The sequence below is a fragment of the Ochotona curzoniae genome, unplaced genomic scaffold (genome assembly GCF_017591425.1).
Source record: "Ochotona curzoniae isolate NIBS_2020 unplaced genomic scaffold, NIBS_Ocur_1.0 scaffold_1037, whole genome shotgun sequence".
In the NCBI taxonomy this organism is placed as follows: Eukaryota; Metazoa; Chordata; class Mammalia; order Lagomorpha; family Ochotonidae; genus Ochotona; species Ochotona curzoniae.
The window spans coordinates 4,770,315-4,792,420 of NW_024467083.1; the positions used below are offsets into that span (position 1 = coordinate 4,770,315).

The 22,106-nt window shown below is 41.5% G+C and overlaps 1 protein-coding gene across 1 annotated transcript in view; it reads right to left on the reverse strand.

The window, feature by feature from the left end:
* Positions 1 to 311: 311 nt before the first annotated feature.
* EVI5 (ecotropic viral integration site 5) overlaps positions 312 to 22,106 on the reverse strand; it is a 169,616-nt gene continuing 147,821 nt past the window's right edge. Inside the window, exon 20 of the mRNA XM_040999074.1 lies at positions 312 to 3,847. Within this exon, the coding sequence (XP_040855008.1) occupies positions 3,533 to 3,847 (315 nt within the window). The 3' untranslated portion in view covers positions 312 to 3,532. The remainder of the gene's footprint in view (positions 3,848 to 22,106) is intronic.

The following is a 22,106-nucleotide window of genomic DNA, read 5'->3' on the forward strand; positions in this document are numbered from 1 at the left end:
GTCATAACAGTACATTCCTTCATAAGGAGTTACAATCCCATCAGTCTGCTGTTTAAGCGTGCCCCGACACTGTTGGTACAGACAATGTCAGACAGTCAGTCTAGTTTTAGTTTTAAATCTCCATGTTCCAGAAAGAACAGATCTAGACCAATTGCATCCAGACTTTCCGGAACTGCACAGACGAAGCTGGACCAGGCAGACAGGCAGAGCCCAGACTTCCACATGGAAACCGTCTTGTTGGGCCAAGCACTTGGGAATAATGTTGTGGTACCCCTTCCCTTTTAAAGTCCAACAATTTAAGGAAACACAAATTTTTATAAAATGGAAAACTTTAATTGTTTAAAGCAAAGGCACAAGTAAACATTTCAGGTTATCATACAATGTTACAATAAAAAAAATTCCAACAGTAAAATGGAATATACATTATCACTTTGCATGTCCGTGGTATATTAAATGTATTTTTCTATCATCTCTTCTTCGGAGTGACAAGAAGGGATCAATGGATGCAATGTAAAAACTCTGATTATAACATCCATTCCACTTTGAACCAGAAAAGTTCATTTCGGGAGAACTTAAAATTAATTTTAAAAACTTACTGTTTTGTTAATGAGAGCAGCAATAACTTTCAAGCTAAATTCATTGCTTTATTACCTAAATCATTGATTGTATGAAATGTTAGCTGTCAATAGTCAAGCTGGTCACAAAAGAGCTTTATCAAAACATATCTAGATATTTAAGTTATAAGTTTGAATATTACAGTTTATTATATAAAAAACAATGAGGAGCAAATGACTTATGATGCCAGCAACAACGGACTTAAAAAGGCTTCCACCTGATTTCACTCAAAGGCACTACCTGGAGAGGGGCGAGCTGCACCCACTCTCAGCTGAGAAAGAGGCTTCTTTCTTCTTTCAAAATAACTGGCCAGTTAGTTGGAACTTGTCTCAATTCACCAGCAAACCTGAGTACTGCTATCCAGCAAAGACATAAGACAGAGTGGAGACTGCAGAAAGTTACATCTTTGACCTCTTCTTTCAACAAAAACAAATGTACGTTATTTTCAAAGAGGCTGTTGCAGTGTGTTCTTGATCTGCAAGGTCTCCATGTCGTGATCGCAATGCAGTTTCCACTCTATTAGGTCACTTACGGCCTCTGCACTAAGCTGACCGGCCAGGGTGGCCTCAGACCTGGAAGTGACCTATCCCAAGGCAGCAAGCTGTTCACTTGTCCCTGAATATTCCTCAACTCTAGACGTTTAACTGAATAGCATGTGAATCACACAGAAACATCAGAGGTCAAATAAAATCTATCACAGGAACGTTGTTTAATTCCTCGAAATCTCGACTGAACCACTCCACACTCATTTCAAATGACAGAAGTGGAGTCGAGTCAGGGCCTGGGTTGCTAAAGGCCAGGAGAATTTTACATTCTTTATAGCATCTTTGAATCACATATTGAATGGGAGGAGTGCTGCTTCCAGATTTTTACTGTCCAAATTATAAGAATGTCAAGAAATTAAGGCTTGCTTATCAGGATTCTTTAAATATTTAACTCCTACACTCAAGGGTTAGCAGATTTTTTTTTCTGTTAAAAAACATTAAAAATATTTGACTATATGAGCCAACAACAACAAAAAATTAGACCATGTGAGCCATATAGTCCCTGTTTCAACTATTCAGCTCTGCATGGGTGTGTACGCTCCTGTCCTTACTATGGATAGATATTTGAATTTCATAGAGTTTTCACGTAAATTATTCTTTTGTCTTTTCTTTTTTAAACAAGCTAATATTGGGAGTAGCCCACGGGCCATGGTTTGTGGTTCTCTCATCTGGATCATTCAGACCTTTCAATGGGGTCAGAGTGGGCATGCGGCCGTGAATCTATCTTGCTACGCTCAGGGACTGAGAGCCTTCCCCAAAGATAATCCCCAGAGCCCTGGACAGGTAGAGGACCATATCTGCACTCATGCACCTGTGTTGAGCCATCGCGTGAGGGTACTATGGGTGTTTTCTCCTATTTACCAGTGACAGGCATTCCATTTTCTTATGAAGAAGTTTGATGAAAAGGAAGAACTGGCAGGAAAAGAGTTTTATGGCTTTATCTCACAAACTAGAGAATCTGAAAATCCTGTTCATGGATTATTTGCAGATATTAACTGCTGTGTATCTTGGACTTTAGCCCGTTGCTTAAATTATATTAAGTAGAATATTAGCACTAAGTAATATGTGTTATCTCTTTAGCCATGACAATTTTAATAGGTATCGCCACACAAAAGAAAAGATTTGATCAATAGTGTTTTTGATCAGGCATCAGTTAAGTTATGACTCTGCTAGTGTTGTAGGCTAAGCATAACACTAAAGCTATGAGAATATTAGTGTTTGGCTTTATTTTTCAATTTTCTTTTAACCTACTATTTACAGAAGTTCTGTTAGAATGTTGATAGCAGTCATTTTGTAAAGTGTATGTTCCTCATATAAAATGATGTTCCGTGTTTGGGTGGTACAGATTTACAGATATGTACAAATAAACAGTGTGTCTGCAGTTAACATGCTACTCTTGACGGTGACAACACGTGGAAGCATCAGGGGCACAGAAAAAGCAGAAATTGAAACAGACCTTAAAACTCTCAAAATACATAACAATTCACTGTGTTTATAAAATCATACCGAAAAAAAGACTTTGTGTTTGGGAACTGTCAGTGGCCCACAAGCATAACAGTGATTTAAAATTTGATTAATTTATTCAAGAGGCAATGAGGAAGACAGACAGATACACACACACACAAGACAGACAGAATTCCCTTCTGCTGGTTCACTCCCTCAACGGCCCTGCTAGCCAGGGCAGGATCAGGTTAAAGCTAGGAGCCAGGAATTCAATCCAGGTCTCCAGGTAGTGGCAAATACCCGAGTAGCTGACAGGGTGTATATACATCAGCAGGAAGCTGGAATGGGATGTTTAGTTGGGACTCCAATCCAGGCCCTCCAACAGGGGATATGGACATCCTTAAAGGCATTTTAACTGCAATACCAATTCCCTGCCCCTAAAACAGTGATTCCAATGGGTAAAAATATCCCCCCAAACACGCAAACAAAAGGTAAATCAGATGTACATCTCGCTCAAACGTCTGTAGACAATTAGCTTAAAAGCAGATTGATAAACACAAATATACAATTTGTTCACTAAGCAAAAAAATATTGCACAAGAGCTTTCTGTGAAGAAAGTTCCATTTTCCAGGGTTTTAAACTTCAAAAATGGTTCCCACTTACATAGTTATGTTTTCTAAACAAGAATCCTTAATATTCAGTAATACTGTTAGAGCCTTATTACACCAATTAACCATATTCCACTCTAGTTGATGGCAATGGTAAGTCAGTGGTGACGATTTGGCAAAGATAAAAAGGTAGATAACATTGTAAAATATATATATATGTATATGTATTTATATGTACATATGAAACAGCTGTGTCTCAAAGATCCCTAGTCGTATGACAACTGATCCCTTAGGAACCCCCAGTCTAGGTCACAGTGATGGTCAGACAGTGGTTGAGTACGACTCCCGCCTTGCCTGGGGCCGCTCCTTTGCAATCCCGCGGTTGCTCCCTCCGGGCTCCAGCACACTGTCTTCCGTTTCGCTCTCACTACCATCTGCCCCGGCAGGGTCCAAGGACATCGGGCCAGACTTTCTGTGAAAAGGAAAACCAATGCCACTTCCCTGGAAGGAATTATCTATAAAATCTTCATCAGAAGAATGGAATGATTCGTCATCTCCCATCAAATGGTTGACAATGTGGATTCCATCAAAAGGAGGTTGGCCTGAGAAGCCCCTCTGGCCTTTTAGGCACCTGAGCTGTTAAAACAAAAATCCAAGTTAACATATGCAAATAGAGGCAGGGTACACACATCTAACAAGAAAATAAATGTTCCTACTGGAGGAAGGCAACACCTTAACTTCTTTTTTTCTATTTATAGATACGGTAACAACCAATTCTTGAGTACCTCCTATGAGTTATGTAATAGGTACATAACTTATCTTCAATGTTGTAACAGTCCCATGTGGGGATTTTAGTATCCTCACCTACAGATTAGAAAATACAGCCTCAGATAGGCTAACTTGTTAAGGACATATGGACATCTAATTAACAACATTTAGATTCAAACAGCCCCTTCATTTGCACTAGAGAGCATGTATCCATCAATCAATTTCATAGCCAACATACCGTGGACAGTCTGGTTACATTATACCCTCTCCTCCCCAGATTATTTTGAGGTAAGTCCCAGAGGTCCTATTATTTAGTCTTCACTATCACACACAGCATGTTTTCCTATTTCTGTAAAGTTTGGAAACGATCTGTAAGTCATGAACGTTCACGACGAGTCTCCACCCTTTCATAAGGATCACTTCATGCTCAGTCACAGCAAGAAATACTTCTCCCCACTCTTGGATGCACTGGAGGGGAAAGGTGGAGCGCCAGTGCCGAGCAACATTTCTGCCTTCTGCTCCAGACCCAACTGGTGGGAAGGCGAAGGTATCCCACTTGGGGGAAACGGGAGTGGCTCAGCTCTTTCCCCGACCCCTCTCCACCCTTGGCGATCAAGCTGTGTTCTTCCAACCTGAGTGTCACAGGGCTGGACCTGCAGGTGCGGAGGGCTGGGGGTCAAATTGCACTGGTTACAGGGATAGGTGGTCAAGTCTGGCTAGAGTTTCACAACTGAAAACCTGTTGTCAACAACTAAATGCACAACACACTGCACAGAACCAGTTTTATTGGGATTAAAGGTGTTTTTTTAGTCTGCTACTTCTTTGGGTCTCCTCAAACCCCCAAGCCCACACCACAGATACTGTCATTGTTATTATCGGAGTATCAAGATACCAGAGCTTATGTTCCAAATTAAAGCTTAAATTTGGTATTCTGTTATTTGTTTCATTCCCTCTACACACCAAGAATTTTTTCCTATAATAAAGAAAGAAACAACAACAACAAAATACAAATAATTAGCTACCCTGAAGATCTCTACCTTAACTGGCAAGAATCCTGCTGAAGCGCTCTGCATGTCTTCTACACTTACTATACCTATCAACCTGGTCCTGGTTTCTTAGGGACCATTCTTTGACACTTGCTATCTTTCAGAGCTCGAGTTAAAGGCAAGCAGAAATAATCAGGAAATGTTGCATACATTTTCAAAACTAACGGTTCTGAGAGCAGACACTGAAGCCTCGCCATGCTGCCTCTCGGCATTCCTGATGGGACTTCCAGGAGGAAGAGACCTAATCATCTCCCTGCTTGTCTGGGACACTGGGAAAAAAGAGGGGCGCTGGGACAAGGACTTGTGGGCAGGCACACCTTTGACCTGTGCTCCAGACCAAGAGAGCAGAATGGCAAGGAAGCACGATGTAAATTTAAATGTTACCTTTCTCCTTGGCTGAACAGAAGGCATCTACCTAACTTGGAGCGGAATCTTTAGGAAAAGTGTGCAGTGCACCAGACAGACCTCCTGGAGCTGAGGTGCCCAGGGCACTATTACAACTGCCGTCTCTGATGCAATCTCCTGTCATCACATTGCCACACAGGAGTTACAGCTTCAAGTGCTAAATTAAGTCAGTTAATCTCTTCCTTTCTCTTTTGCCCTTGGGGACCTTCTGAAGAAATAACACGGAACACCACGTGTCTTCCTTCTTCCTGGCTGTTGAGGAGCATTGCAGAAGAACCACAACTTCCCAGTTGTTTGGAAGGCTGTAGCTTTCCTTTGCCCTAACAAAATCTACTGTAATTAAAACATGGCAGCCTCATACTGGATGCAACTGCTGAAAATTAATTATAGAGAGTACAGTAGTTGAAGACTTTGGTGCCATTTTTCATATAACACACATGTCCTGAGGCTCAGGGGGTACACTGACATGTTTACACTGTACAAAACGGGGTGGTACTCCTCAGCGATAAACTCCACTAAACACCCCATTGGACCTAGACATCAAAATGCTTGCATATGAGTCCCATCTCTTCTTCCACTTTCCTTGAAGGTAAGGGACAGTCTGATGACGGTGAGGTCATCCACTGGATTCAGCTATGTATGCTGGTCCGATGAGAGATGCTGGAGGAGGCCCAGGCCGTGGGCATCTGAACTGAGAATTCAGAATCCACAGTGTGGTCAGAGGGGTTGCATGGATTTCAGATGGCGAAGAACTCCTAGAGTCCTGAACCTGGTAGGGGGAGAGGGGCAGAGCTGGGAGAAATTCGGAGCTAGATTAAGGCCGTTGAAAGTCTTGGCTGCCTGGATCTAAATGCTATACTTCATTATGTCTTTATTTAATTTGAAAGAGAGAGAGAGAGAGAGAGAGAGACTATCCAGCTGCTGATTCACTTAGCAAATGGTTGCAGCAGCCAGAGCTGGACTGATGTATTTATTTTTATTTGGGAAGGCAGATGTACTGAGAGGAGAGACAGAGAGAAAAGTTCTTCCATCTGCTGGTTCACTCTCCAAGTTGTTGCAATGATCGGAGCTAAACTGATTTGAAACCAGGAGCCAGGAGCCCTGCAAGTTTCCCACACAGGTGCAGGGTATCCAAGACTTTGGGCTGTCCTTGACTGAGTTCCCAGTCCACAAGCAGGGAGCTGGATGGCAAGTGGGCATCCGGGATATGAACTGGTGCCCATAGGGGATCCTGGCACATGCAAAGTGAGGACTTAAGCCACTAGGCTACCACACCATGCCCACAAATAACAAATACATCCTTTTAAATAAAATATTCATATATTTCTTTAAGCTTTTATGAACAATAGTTCATAAATTTTTGTATGCATAAGAACCCATCTGGGTTTGCTATTTTAACATAAAGCTTCCTGAGTCCTGCTCTCAGATGTCTGGGTTCAGCAGGTGCATGCAGTTTTAAAACAAGCATCCCAAAGGATTACTGCAGAGGGCAGTCCACAGATCATACTTTGAAATGAACCATATATCAGAATAATGTTAAGAGTAAATAATTTTGGACTTAAAGGTTTCTTGTGAATTTACTGCTGTCATCTGCATGCCATCATAATTTTTTTTATTTTAAGTTTACAGTTTACTGATCTCTTTGTAAGGCAGAAAGACCGATCTTTCATCTTCTAGTTCAGTCCCTTACACTGTAGGTGGTGGAGAGCTATGTACTTCAGCTATCCCCTGCTGCCTCCCAGGGTTTATTAGCAGGAAGCTGGAAATGGAAGTGGAGACGGGACTCAAATGCAGGCATTTTAATGTAGGAAACAGGACCAACCAGGAGGAAAAAAGCTAATCAAAATGTCAACACAGATGAGGCTGTATACACTCAGTCTCAGATATGACCTATTCTTGGGGTTTGAGGACTCCTTCACCACCTAGTTTGAAGTCTAGGTCCAATGGGGGTGTTTTATGGGATTTATCACTGAGGAGTACCACCCAGTTTTGTACAGTGTAAGCATGTCAGTCCACCTCCTGAGACACAGAATTTGCATGTATATACGAAAATGGCACCAAAGTCTTCTCATCTTCCTACCTATGTCACCTACAGGTCGAAGTTTTATTCTGAGGATCAGCTTCATAGTCAGATAATGGAACACGTCCTTTAAGAAGCAATACCTCAACCCTTGGTAACAGAGCCCTAGCTTATAGGCCCTCCTCATGCTACAACTCAGTAGACACATGCAAGGAGGCACACAGGTGTGAGAGTGTGGCAGGCTCAAGGAGGGGCAATATCCTACAGTAAGATGTAAGTTCATTTAGAACCACTGCCTATGGCAGTGATATTCTGATAAAATTGCTCTCATATACCTTGCCATTTCATATCTAACATTAGTGATTTTAGGATGATTTCTGCAATAACCTTACACAATCTTGGGCTTGAAATTTATGTGCTAAAAGTGACTAGGGCAGCAGGTGCTTGACACAGCAGATACCACACTGCTTAAGATTCCAAAGTCCCCACTCTGCTCCTGACTCCTAACTTCTGCTAACATGTACCTCCAAAAGTGGCAGGGACAGCTCAAGAAGATACATCCCTGTCACCCGTGTAATGTCCCCAGGGAGCCCCAGGCTGAGTTCTAACTTCTGGCGCTGGTCTGATTAGCCCAGGTTGTTTGTAGGTATTTGGGGAGTGAGCAGACAGCTCTCTATTTTTGTTTCTCTGCTTTTCAAGCATACAAAATGAAATTTAAAATGATTATGTATCAGCACTGACATAAAAAAAATTCTCTGATTAGCTTATCATATATTGGATCCACTGCCATCAGTCGACTGCTTCTTTCAGAGCCAGACTCTCTTCCTAGAATAGTAGGAAAGTGTGACTGTAGTTGTGCTCCAACATAAACAGGCCAGAGAAAGCCATCTCAAGGGAAATTCAGGAACTTCACAACACACACACACACACACTCTCTCTTTCTCCCTTAAAAGCAGAGCTGTTTCTAAGATTTTAAAGTCCTCATTTCTCTCTGATTGAGTCTCTGAGTAGAAAGTATCTCATACTGTCCCACATCTGAAAAGCCTCATTAGGCAGAGGCAGCACCCACGTAAAGCACGGAAGTGGGAACAGGTGCTCAGGCTAGCGGCTCAATCTCCCAAGCCCTGTGTGCTGCAGGACAAGGTGCAGTCCCTGGCTCCTGCCAGTGCATACCCCGAGGGACAGTGGCAGACAGTCCACTTAAGCCAACTGGTTTCCTGGCACCTCTTTGAGAGACTGAATTTTTTTTTTTTTTTTTTGATTCTTGTCTCAGTCCTGCTCTAGAGCCAACTGTTGCGGGGATCAGAGGAGAAAGCCAGTGGATGGGAGCTAGTTCTGTTTTTCAGATAGAATTAAAAAAAGCACTAGGTCTGGAGAACTGCTTAGCAATTTAATATGCTGGGATGTTGGGGCTGGGTGACAACCTGCAGCAATATTTAATGCACATTGTTAAGTCAAAGAAGCTTACTTGATAGGGTATTGTAGGATTACAACTATATGAAAAGGTAAATTTGTGGATACAGTTAAGTAGACCAGTGGTTCAGTGTGGGAGGGGAGAAGGATGAACAGGCAGAAGATAGTGGACAATGAGGTAGCACAACTGACTTTACACTTTTGAAATGGTTGACGCGTGTAATTACTCATTTGTTGCAGCACACAGAATGCACAATACAGAATGAACCTGCGTCTAAACTATGGACTTGAGCTGACAGCTATTATCAATATTGGCTCATCACTTGTCACCTACGTATCATAGTGTAAGACGTCAGTAACAGGGAACACTGGGGGAAGGTGTTGAGGGGGTGTGTGGGAACTCAGTACTTTCCACCTATTTTTTTTTTTCCATAAAAAGATTGTCCTCCAAGATGAACTCTACTGATTGAGATTTTAAAGCTACTTTGCTATGGTATTTCTTTTTGGTCACAATACCCTGAAAAAATATTTAGATTTTTTTTTCCAAATAAGACTTACAAGTATAAAGTACATTTATTTTAAGTGAACAGATTCATTCGATTACACTCACATATGTAACCCCAGAACCTTTCCAGCACCCCAGGAGGCTCTCATCTGTCCTCTCCTTACCCAGTGGTTACTCTGCACTCCTCCACATGGAATTACCAGCGGGCATTTCTCACCACGGAATATGTTTTGCCTGCTCTTCTACTTAACATAAAAAATCATGCAGAATGTGTCATTGCTTCTGTCTGGCTCCTGTTGCTGAATATTTTATCTGTGAGACTCATTAAGGTTCTGTGTGGCATAATATCCCATTTGCACAAATATCATAATTTATGTTTTCTAGCATTGATGGCCTCTTGGGCTATTTCCAACCGGTTACACATAATGCTGTCAGGAAAACTCTTCACATCATACGTGGCTTTTGGTGAATCTAAACTCTCTTTTCTCTTGAGCTTATACCCCAAAGTGTAATTGCTGGATCATAAGGAATATGCATGAAAACCAACATGTGCCACCATGTACACTGAATTTCATGCCTTTAATTGCTTGTATTACAAGAGTAAAGTCATGAATAAAAAAGCACTCAAGTATGCTTCCAAGTTTGTTTGTAGCATGACAATGTTGATAGTAGTAGCTAAACTGAGAACCATAACTCAGTCAACAAAATAAAAAACTTTACATAACTTTATTCTTCTCTAGTATATTAAGCTAGCTTAAAATAATAGAATTTAAAGATCATTTTTATAATTTTTTAAAAAAATCAATGAACATTTTCATTAATATGGTACTCATAACACACATGCCTGATTTATCAAATTGTATGATTTAACGCTTTTATTGAATTTTTTTAAAAAAGCACTGCTTGAGAGCCTCCTCAGAGGCTCAGACGGAGCAGTAGAGAGCATAACCAGGTCCACATGGAGGATATGGCAGTGTATCGTAACCTGCAGAGGGTACCTGGCATCACAACAGAGGACAGAACTAATCAACCAACTACCCCAGCCAAAGTTGGCAGTGAAAATCTGGGCAAACAGACTGTAAGGTGGACTATGTCAATCAGTGGATTCTCCAATGACCTCATCATGCTTGGAATGGTGAGATTGGCAGCAATTCATAACTGTTGAACTATCAAAACCACTTGAGCAATGCCCTTGGAGCATGCCCTACATCAGGGACCTGGGATGGGTGGAAGACTGGGTGGGGCTTCTGCCTTAAAATCTCCCATTTACCTTAGATACAGGGAAAAAAAAAAAAAAACAATGTGGAAAAAAATGTCTTAACCACTTTCCCGCAGCCCTTGAACGTTTTTGCCCTAATTAATTATATAAAGATTGTCAAAAATAAAGAAAAAAAAAAGCACTGTTTGGAAAACTATGGTAGCTGTATCTATAGTCTATCTCTTCTCTTAACCTCTTAACTCTAGGTGTCCTTTCTTCATCACTTTTGCTTTCCACAATTCAGCATTGTGGCTTAATAAAGAGGTACATAGATGTTGGGTGATGAACTACACATAAAAATGCCCCAAGCGCTCATTTATTCTTACTCCTTTAAATGTTGAATGAGAGTATCAATAAGCAGTCAAATGGGAATGCTAGTATTAAAACCCAAATGATGGATTGTTTCTTACCTGATGCGGACTGTTTCATCATGTTATGCATTAAGAGACAGAGTAAAAAAATGTAAAAAAAATGTGTAGAATTTATTTAAACATACTTAAGAATCTGATATACTAATTGTAACTTAAAAAGCTAACAAAATCTTAACCTTGCAATACCAACAGATTAAAAAAAAAACTTCCCTGCATATATTAAACAAAGCTAACCCCCTAAAGCACTTAGTAAATAGAAAAGGAAAGTGATATGATATTATACAACTTACACAGAGAAAGGCACAAATGCAATACAGTTAATAAGAAAACAGGAAGCTATCATGCTCATAGTCTGATGAATGTAGGTTTTGACAGGAAATAGCAGAGTTTCTAACTCACAAAAGTAAAAATTCAAATACTGAAAAAGAGTATTAAAAATCACAACAACATTTTTACATACGAATCATCATTGAAGTTTTAAGGTAGGAAGAGCCTGCAGATATGGATACCCTGATATTCCAAAGGACTCCAAAATCATTACGGACACATCATCGTTGAAAATTTTCTCAGTAGTTCACATTATTAGCCAAAAAACTCAATGTTAAACACATAAGCTTTTGTTGTGATAAACAAAAATGTCAGTGTCAGAATTTTGTAGTCTTTAAGTTCTTTCTTGCTAGTTTATTCATTTATTTTCATTTGTTTGAAAGGCAGACTGATGGAGTTAGTGGGGGTGGGCAGTGAGAGAATGAGACTAAGAAGTATCTTTTATCTGCAATTTTACTCCCGAGATGCCTGCAATGAACAAGGCAGTGTCAGGTTGAAGCCAGAAGTCAGAAACTTCATACAGGTCTCCCACGTGGGAGATCCAAGTACCTGCATTATTCTCTACTGTTCCCCAAGGTTGCACACAGTAGAAACTGGATTGGAAAGAGGGACAGGGCGTGATCTCAGGTGCTCCAATGGGAGATTGGGTGTCCCAAATGATGGACTAACCCACTGTGCAACATTACACAGCGCATCAACTAAGTAACAGAGAAATCTATGCTGAGACCATTCAATCACTCAGACAAGTGTCCATGGAGATAAAGGAGACAGAATGTTCTCTACCGTATTCTTTCTTTTAGCACATTATAGGATACTGCTAACTAGAAACAACTTAAGGCTGACTTAATATTTTAATATTTGGGAATAATAAAATTGATAATGAGTCCCTATATTTATGCTTATGTGATGCTTTATAGTGAAAAGTACTTCCATGCATATTATCTGATACTAAAAAAAAATTCTTTTCCCTTGTGTGAGATTGGAGGTCGCACTGTGCAGACAGCTACCATTTTCTGAGATTCAAAAGAATAAGAGGAAGGACTGCATTGGGTATTTTGAAAGACAATCAATCCACAACAAAGTGGAAAAAAGTCATCCACACACCAAAAAAACCCCTAACCAAATGAACTTTGATCACTACTAGACAGGGTTTAAACCATTGAAGTGAGTCATGTGATACCAAGTGAACTGCAAAACAGTTGCAGTAAGTTTCCAGGACTGAGTCATATCAGATTACAAAAGCTCCTATTTGTACATCTGGCTTTATATAATCAATCTTTGTAAAACAGAAAGCTAATGCTTTTAAAAGTATATGTAACCATTTCTGTAACTGATGTACAATGCATATAAGTGCAAATAGTTATACGTTATCTTTTATATAAGATGTATGTGAAGTCCACAGTCACACAGATTTGTATTTTAGGTTCTGAAACTTCAGTTTTCTTTCCCCTTCTTTCAGAGTTTCACCAGTAATTCTGTTCAATTCCCTACAGAATCTTTGACAGCTTTCAAACTTAAAAAAAAAAAAACATAAATGGAAAATGACCTGCTACATTTATTTCCGTTTATCACCTTCTTTAAAACCTGAACTGCAAACCAAAGATGAAAACCGGTAACAAGCACACACACCGACAGACTTCCAGAGAATGAGAACAGGAAACCAATTAGAGTGATCAACAGAGGTCACGACTCCTTGATAGCTGTATTACCCAGACAAGAGGCAAAGCTCCACTCAGCACTTCAACCAAAGGGGGAAAACGGCATCAAAAACTTATCAGGATAATATTGAATAGCTTAGAGTCAAGAACACTTTCAGTTCTGACTAAACAACAAAATTCTGGAGCACATTTAAAATTGTAAAAATCACAGATTGTATGCAAAATGGATAAAATAAAAGCTCACCGAGGGACGCTAAGCCACAGAGTGTAAGGCAAGGGCTGGGACAGGTGAGGGGCTCTGCCAAGCTGAGTCAGAGCAAACACTGGCATGCATATGATATTTGGCTGGGATCAGGCCCGGTTGGGGAGCTAATGGGACACCCTAGCTGGGTTGAGGTTCCCACTAAGGAGAACGTGGGCTGGAATGGGGTCTGCGTTCTGAACAGAATACGGTTGTAATCTCACTTGGCACAAGTGTGGACAGGGACTGGACGCATCAAGCTGGGCTAGACTCCAACACCCTCTGGTGTCCTGGAGGACCAGGGTAGATGTGGGATGGACTAGGCAAGGCCTCAACCCCTACTGAGCCATGTGTGAGCCATATGTGGGTATGGACAAGCCATGGCTGGGCTGAAACATCCAACAGTAAAAGCCAGATTGGGTTGAAGGCCAGTCAGGAAAAGCCACTGTTCCTGTTAGGACAGGAGGTGAACTGAGTAGGGCTTGCTCATGGACCCCCTGGTATGTGCAAAATCTGACATTGGGAGAGATTCTGATGGAGGAGCCTGGGCAACAACTCTGGCAGGACACAGACCTGGCAGGTGAGCGCAAGAAGCATGATCGGAAACAGCCCAGAACAGGCCATGGAAAGTTTCCTACTGGCATACATATGGCATGGGTTGGGGGCAGACCAGGCTGAATCAGTTCACATCATCCTCTGGCAAATCTGAGCACCAGAACAGAGTGTGGGTCGAGCCAGGTTTGGTCACGACAAAAACCAGTGCACAATACGGAATGCCTGTACCAGATGTGACCACAGTGCCCAACCAGCACACGTGGGAACCAGGAAGGGAGGGGGCAGAGCCAGCAGTGGGAACATGGGGGAGGTTCCCCTGCTGGACAGCTACTCCCACTGGAGAGCATTAGCTGGCATGGGTGCAGACCAGACTAGGCAGGACTACAACACCTGTGTGCCTCATGTGAGCCAGATCAGGGAAAAGCCAGGCTGAGCTGATTGTTCCTACTGGTGCAAGCATAAATCGGAGCGGGTGAGGGTTGGCTGGGCTTAGCTGCAGTATCAACTGGCAGATGCTGGCACAGTTCTGTCAAGTCAAACCACAGAACCACCTGGAGAGTGCATGATCCAGGAGTGGGAGTGGCCTACAAAGGAAATAGTGGGCTCATCCCTCTTGGATTACCACTCCCACGGGAGGGCACAATAACTAGGACAGGGGGTGGGGTAGCTAGACAGAAAGGCACCCAACAGCATGTATATGGGCTGGATAGTTGGGCTCACTGGATTGAACTAGGCTTCAATGTCCATTGACACGTATGAGAACTGAATGGGATGTAGGAAAGACTGGAAAAGTCTGCCACACATACAGGCAAACCAGGATAGGGGGCAGGCCTGGTGGGGGTTATTGTGGGTCACTCCAAATAGGCTGCAGCTCCCACTGGTTTATGTGAGGGTCAAGTGTGTGCTAGACAAAACCAGAATGGTTGGCAACACCCATTGGTTAGTGTGGAAGACAGGGCTGGAAACAGAATCAACTCAGCAATTGCAACCACCAGCTGATTGGGGTGATGGAGTGTGCCGGGCCCTGTACTTGCTAGTACATACAAGAATCTGGTCTGGGAACACTTCAGACAAAGTTTCTTTGGGCATCTCCTCAATTGAACTGCCAGACTCAGAACCCTAATCATGAAAAGACAGAGGACAGAACTAGTCAATCAACCAACTCAGCCATATATTGACAGAGAATAACTGGGAAAACGGAGTCTCTAAGATGGACTATGTCAATCAGTGGATTCTTCAACGACCTCATCACGCTTAGAACGGCGAGATTGGCAGCAATTCAGAACTGATGAACTATCAAAACCACTTGAGCAAGACCCTCGGAGCATGCCCCACATCAGAGAGTTGGGGTGGATTGGAGACTGGGTGGGGCTTTTCTCTTAAAATCCACCTTTACCTCAGACACATGAAGGAAACAATGTGGAAATAATAGTCTTATCCACTTTCCTGTAGCCATTGAACCTTTTTACTCTAATTAAGTATGTAAAGATTATAAAAAATAAAAAATGTGCAGCAAAAAAAAAAAAAAATCTGGACCAAAAAAAAGCTCACACTTTCAGAAGCAAAGTGTTATGCAAAGTGGAACAAAGCAAGAAAGTCTGAAATGGAAGGAACTTATACCATGCTTTTGTTAGCAGAGGAGGAGAGGGGGCAGAAATTTACACAGAAGTCTTTCTTCGTCTTTAATGGTGCATACTTAGGTCTATTCAGCATTCTGGGCAAGTAAAATGAAACTGTCACTGAACATCTTCCTGGCAGCTGACACATCTTGATCAAATTGAAACCATTAACATTAGTTAGAAGGTAGACTAATGTCAGTGGCGCTGAGCCTAGCAATGTATGAGGTTCTATGTAAATTTATGACCAATTACAGGAAATAAATCACTTCACACTTGTTTCACTCTGAACTTTTTAAAAAGCTACATCAAAGTGTCACGTAGGTTTCATTTGATTTAACCTTTAGCTAAAGCATTTTAAAAAGTCAAACCATTAGTGAAATATCTTCATGAAAATGAAGTACTTCTTTTTTGTCTAGATTGAATTCTGATAAGAGGAAATATTGTTCTTTAACGCTGTATCCTGGGCTTGATTAATCTCTCCATACCTCAATCAAATATACACTGAATATCTGGATGAGAAGAGCTATATTATATGCTGGAAGGGCAAAGACAAGTGTAACTGCAAGGCTTCTGGCCTTCAGTGAGTTAAGAGTCTAGAGGGGGAGACAAAGACAAAAGCCAAAGCCTGGTAGACTTTATTCCAAGATGGCACATTCAGTCATACAGTCCTTCAGGGGAAGCAACACACTGGCTAGGATGCATTTTTTGGGCAGGAGAAAGATTACGATGCAGGAGTTGGATCTCAAACAAAATGGTAGGTGAACAGTGGGAAAATCCAAGCACGTCTGGCATGGAGCAAAGCCCAGAGGACAGTAACGGTATTACCTGCAGGGACACTGCCATTGGTTGCTGTGGCTGCAATGTATATTTCAAATTGAGAGTATGAGAAATGGAACTTGAAGGAGAACAGGTGCTAACTTACGAAGGATCTTATGCCATTCAAAAGACTCGAAACATTATTATGAAGGCTGTGAAGGAATCAATGCAATGGAAATAGTTCCACTAGGTTTATCTAATCATTTGTAAAATATTGTGACTGAACGATGTGTTTTGTGCTACAGCTGGCATAGTAACAGCACTTTCTTTTGTTAAAAGGAGAACTCTAAGTCCTACTGTGTTAAGTGTCTTCAGTATTAATTCTCAATCAAAATAACTTCCATAAGATGACAAGGGGACAAAGAAGTGAATTAACTTGCCCAGAATAACACTATAAAGTATTTCCAGTTGGACCCAGCGTGGTAGCCTAGTGGCAAAGGTTCTCCCTTTGCACATGCCGCTGGGATCCCATATGGGAGCTGATTCATGTCCTGGTGACCCCACTTCCCATCCAGTTCCCTGCTTGTGGCCTGGGAAAGCAGTCAAGGACAGCCCAAAGCCTTGAGGCTCTGTGCCCATGTGGGATACCCGGGGAGGGGGGGGGTGCTCCTGGCTCCTGGCTTTGGATTGGCTCAGCTCCGGCCTTTGCAGCTACCTGGGGAATAAATCAGCAGATGGAAGATCTTCCTCTCTGTCTCTCCTTTTCTCTGTATATCTGACTTTCCAATAAAAAAATATACATAAATCTTTACTGTGTCACCAGTTAAGAGCCAGAAAGTGGCGAGATTAGATTGCATCTCCTGTTATTCTGGCTTCAGAGCCCAGTGCTCTTCAATTTCCTTAACAAGTCTGGTCTGACGGGAAAAGCTGAGTTTCATTCATTAACAATGCCTGAACCAGGTACTGTTCTAGGCCCTATACTGTCTACCTAGGCAGACACAAATTACATAAACATTGACAAATAAACTGCAATGTAGGATGGCAAATAGAATTAACCAAAAACCAAAGAGATCCTTCATCCAAATCTAAATAAGATGTATATGATATATCACAATTGCTAAATACCATGGTTCCACTTAGTGGCTCAATAATAGTATCCTTAACTTTTTAGGTGTCAGATCACAGAAAAACACCTGATAAAATAATGAGCCCAGTCCTCAAAAGGTACATCTATGTCATATACAAAATAGCTGCGAACACTTTAATAGAGCCCATCTATGGATGCCTGGCTAGATCACTCTCCAGAAGGCAGAGACTACAAATCATGCAATGGCTTTCTTGAAAGACAGTTCATAATTCGCCTGCTTACAGTATATAACTAAATGGATTTTAGTGTAGCTATGGACTTAGGAAACTGTCACCAGATTCTCATAGAATATTTTCATTCCACCAAGAGAAACCACATACCTTTTTATTGTCACCAACGAATCCTGCCCCCTTCCATAATTACTAACCTAATTTCTCTTGTAGATTTACCTGTCTTCAATATTTCATATCAATGGAATCATATCATATATTGTGGTCTTCTGTGCTGGATTTCTTTCATTTATCAACCATGTGGTAGCATTTGCGAATATCTCTCTTCTTGTATTCATTGGTAATATTCTACCACATGAAAATACTACATTTTACTTATCAGCTAACTGACTGACATTAATCAAAATGCTGCTATGAACAATTATGCATGAGTTGCAATGTGGACATATTTCATTTCTCTTGGGTATCTAAATCCTGTGGGTGGGATTGTTGGTAATGCAGAAGCCCTATGTTTAATTGCTTGAGGAATAACCCAAGTGTTTTCTAAGTGTGTGTTTTGCAACCTCACTACTGTGTATAAGGGTTGCAACTGCATTGCATCCTTGTCAGCACCTGTCATGCTGCTACATAAGTGGCATCTCACTGAGGCTTCAACTTGCATTCCTCTGATGGCTAACAACGCTGGACACACTTTATGGTCTTCATTGGCCATTTGTATTGTTTATGACTGTCTATTCAGATTCCTTAGCCTGTTTAATAACTAGATAATTCATTTTATATTTTAAATATTTATTTATTTTTATTGGAAATTCAGATATACAAAGAGGAGAGAAGACAGATCTTCCACCCACTGGTTCACTCCCCAAGTGGCCACAATGGCTGGGACTGAGCTGATCTGAAGTCAGGAGCCAGGAGCTTCTTATGGGTCTCCTATGTGGGTTCAGGGTCCCAAGGGCCCTGCTGCTTTCCCAGGCCACAGGCAGAGAACTGAATAAGAAGTGGAGCAGCCAGAACATGAACTGGTGCCCATATGGGATTGCATTGCATGCAAACGAGAACTTTAGCCACTATGGTACAGCACCCGACTCAATTAATTATTTTTTAAACTGTGTTCTGAGCATTTTAAGAATATTCCAGATACAAGACCCTTAATACATAAATGTTTAAATTATTTCTCCCATTTTGTAGGTGCTCGTACTTTTCGTAAAAAAAAAAGTTATTTACTTATTTTCTTTTTGTTTGATAAGCCAATAGAGGCAGTAACAGAGTGAAATCTTCTATCTGCTAGTTCACTGATCAAATGCCTATAACAAGCCCGAGCTGAGCCTGAAGTCAAGAGCCAGAACTCCACTGGGTCACCCCCACGGGTTGGCCCCAAGACTTGAGTCATCAACTGATGTCTCCCAGGGTGTGAATGAGCAGGAAGGCGGGACTAGAAGTAGAACTGGGACTCAAATTAAAGTCTTCCATTAAGGGATGCTATCATCCCAAGCAGCTCATGGCTGCGCCAAACACCTGCCACTTCTTAGTTTCTGGATGTGTTCTTTTCTTTCTTTCTTTTTTTTTTTTAACATTCATTTATTTTTATTGGAAAGGCAGATATACAGAGAGGAGAGACAGAGAGGAAGATGTTCCATCTGGGGGGATTTACTCCCCAAGCAGCCGCACTGGCTGCAGCTAAGCCAATCTGAAGCCAGGAGCCAGGAATTTCTTCCAGGTTTCACATGTGGGTGCAGGGTCCCAAGGCTTTGGGCCATCCTCGACTACCTTCCCAGGTTACAAGCAGGGAGCTGGATGGGAAGTGGGGCTGCGGGGATTAGAACCTGAGCAGCAATCCAGAGGGATGAACAAGAAACCCAGGCTGAGACACTACTTTATACTTGCAAGAATGGCTATCCTCAAAAAGACATATATGGCAAATGTTAGTAAGGATACAGAGAAATAAGAAGCTTCATCTGTAGCTGGTACAAATGCAAAATGGTACAGCCACTCTGGAAAATAGTATGGTTGTTCTTCAAATGTCGGAACACAAGTTTATCTTCCTAGCAGTTCCACAAAGTGTACACCCAGACCAACGACAGCAAAGGTTCGTGGGAAGTTCACTCCATCTTATTTTTTTCCCCCTTGAATGTTTATTTTATTTGAAAGGCAGAGTTACAAAGGGAGAAAGAGATCTTCCACTCATTGCTTCACTCCACAAGTGGCCATGATGATCAGGGCTGATCTGCATTCAGGAGCTGGAGTCTTTCCTGTTCTCTCACTAGGGGTCTAAATATTTGGGGCAGCCAGGCCATGAAATGGTGCTCCTAAGAGATGCTAGCATTAAGTTGTGGCTTTTAATGGGTCAGGGTGATATTCTACAAGCTCTGCCTTCAGACCAGAGATGGTCTCCCCAAGAAACTGCTGAATTTATCCGGACAGTAAGATGCTGGGCTCAATGCATGGTACATGCTTACAATGATTCTTTCATTGCAATTTGATTTGAACTGTAATACTGCAATAAGGTGGAGGAATCCACCATAGGGGGAGGTATGGAGAGAGGTTGGGGGAATCCCAGAGCCTATGAAACTGTGTCATAAAATCAAACTTTGAGAACACTCCTCCTATGTTTACATGGATGCTTATAACAAATATTCATAGTATTATTTTCATAGTAAAAAAGTAAGAATAAACCAAATAACAATCAGCAATGGATAAATAAAATATGGTCTGTCTACATAATGAAATACCATACAGCAAAAGGGGCGAAATACTGAGAGAAGACCACATATTGCATGATTCCATTTATATGAAATGTTCAGACCAAGGACATTCGGAGGGGCAGAGAGTACATCAGTGGGTTGCTGATGCAAGGGGAAGGCGTCATGGAGGGAAAAGGAGGAGTTACAGTGAGTGGATAAGAAAAAATGTCCTAAAACTGATTGTGATGATACCTATACAAGCCTGAATATACTAAACAAACAAACACTGGCTTATTTTAAGCTGATGAATTGTAAAATATTTCAATATTTCAGAAAAGCTGTTACATATACATATATATGCACAGTTACAGATAAAATCAGACACTCGTTTAGTCTGACGGTGTCAGACTAAAAATAAGTACGTTTTCTTTCCCCCAATATCTATTTATATCTATATAATTTGATCTTATTAATCTTTATTTTTTTGAAAGACAAGGGGAGGGAGGGAGGGAGAGAGAGAGAAACAGAGAGAGCGAGAGACAGAGAGCGAGCGAGTGCTCTTTCCTCTACTGATTTACTCCCATGTGCCTGAACAGCCAGGGCTGGGCCAGGCGTCAATCAGGAGCCAGAAGCTCCATCTTGCTCTCCCACGTGGTTGGCAGGGATGCAAGCACTGCAGCCATCATCTGCTGCCTCCCACACAGTCAGACTTGGAATGACGCTTGGACTCAGAACCAGGCATTCTCACATGGGATGCAGGTGCCCCAAGCAGCAGTCTTACCTCTGAGTCCAATGCTCGCCCAATAAGCAATTTTCTATTTAGGAAATTCAGAAACAAACCTCGATGGAGAAAAGTAAAATTCACGAACAATGTTGATCTACATCTAGATTTTTCCTCAACAGGAAAAAAAACACTGATTACCTCCCAGAGCTTCATTTTAAGCAGGCAGAGAACACTTACAACAAAGGTCTAAACACTTACCACTGAAGTACTCATAGGTAAAATAAAATGAATTCATTTGAAGTATTCACTTTTTTCCCCCTAGAAAATGTAACTCCTGAGAGAAAATATTTTTAAAAACATATAGTATACACATACAGCCACAAACACACCCCATGCTATTTGGCCACAGGATACAAAAATAAGCTTTCCAACAGACAAGGTTAGTATTCCTCTCTTCCTCATCCCGAGGTGCTTACAGGCTGCTGTGTTAAGATTGGGCACTTACAAACCACATGACCTCATGAATGCTATCTTATCATATCACAGGTTCCTCAGGCTGACCACAACAACTTAAATCAGGCAGGCAGCAAAGAAGCACTGAGCTTTTGACACGTACTACTAGCGTGACATACTCAGCTATCCAGCTTGTGGGGAATGAAAATCTGATTATCATGTCCAGCTGCATCTGTGAGATACGGTTCACGAAAAGCACATGATTTACTGCACTGAAGACTTCCAACCACAGTTAATGCCTAGTTTTTATAAATCTGAGAGTGTTAGCTATTCAGCTTTTACCAATTACCCTTTAACTGACAGTAAATTATGGAACATGTTTTCAAATGTTCCCATTTTAGACAACTGCCACTGACATGACATTGTTCCTTAAAACAACTAGCATTTCAAAATTGAAGCACTTGCAGCAGGTGTTTTGGCATAAAGTGGTTGGGATGCCAGGTGGGTCACCTGCATTCTCTACTGGAGTGTCTGGGTTCGAGTCCTGGCCCTGTTCCAACTCCTGTTTGTACGTACCACGGAGAGCATCAGATGATGGTCAAGTGGCTGGGTTCTGGCTAGCCCTGGCCGAGACCTGGCTATTGGGAACATTTGGGTATGTCCTGTCTGTCTTTTTCTGCCTTTTAAATAAACATTAAAAAAGACTTATGTATGTATTTGAAAGACAGTTATATAGGCAAAGAGAGACAGATGGGGAAAGAGGAAGGGCTGAAGAGAG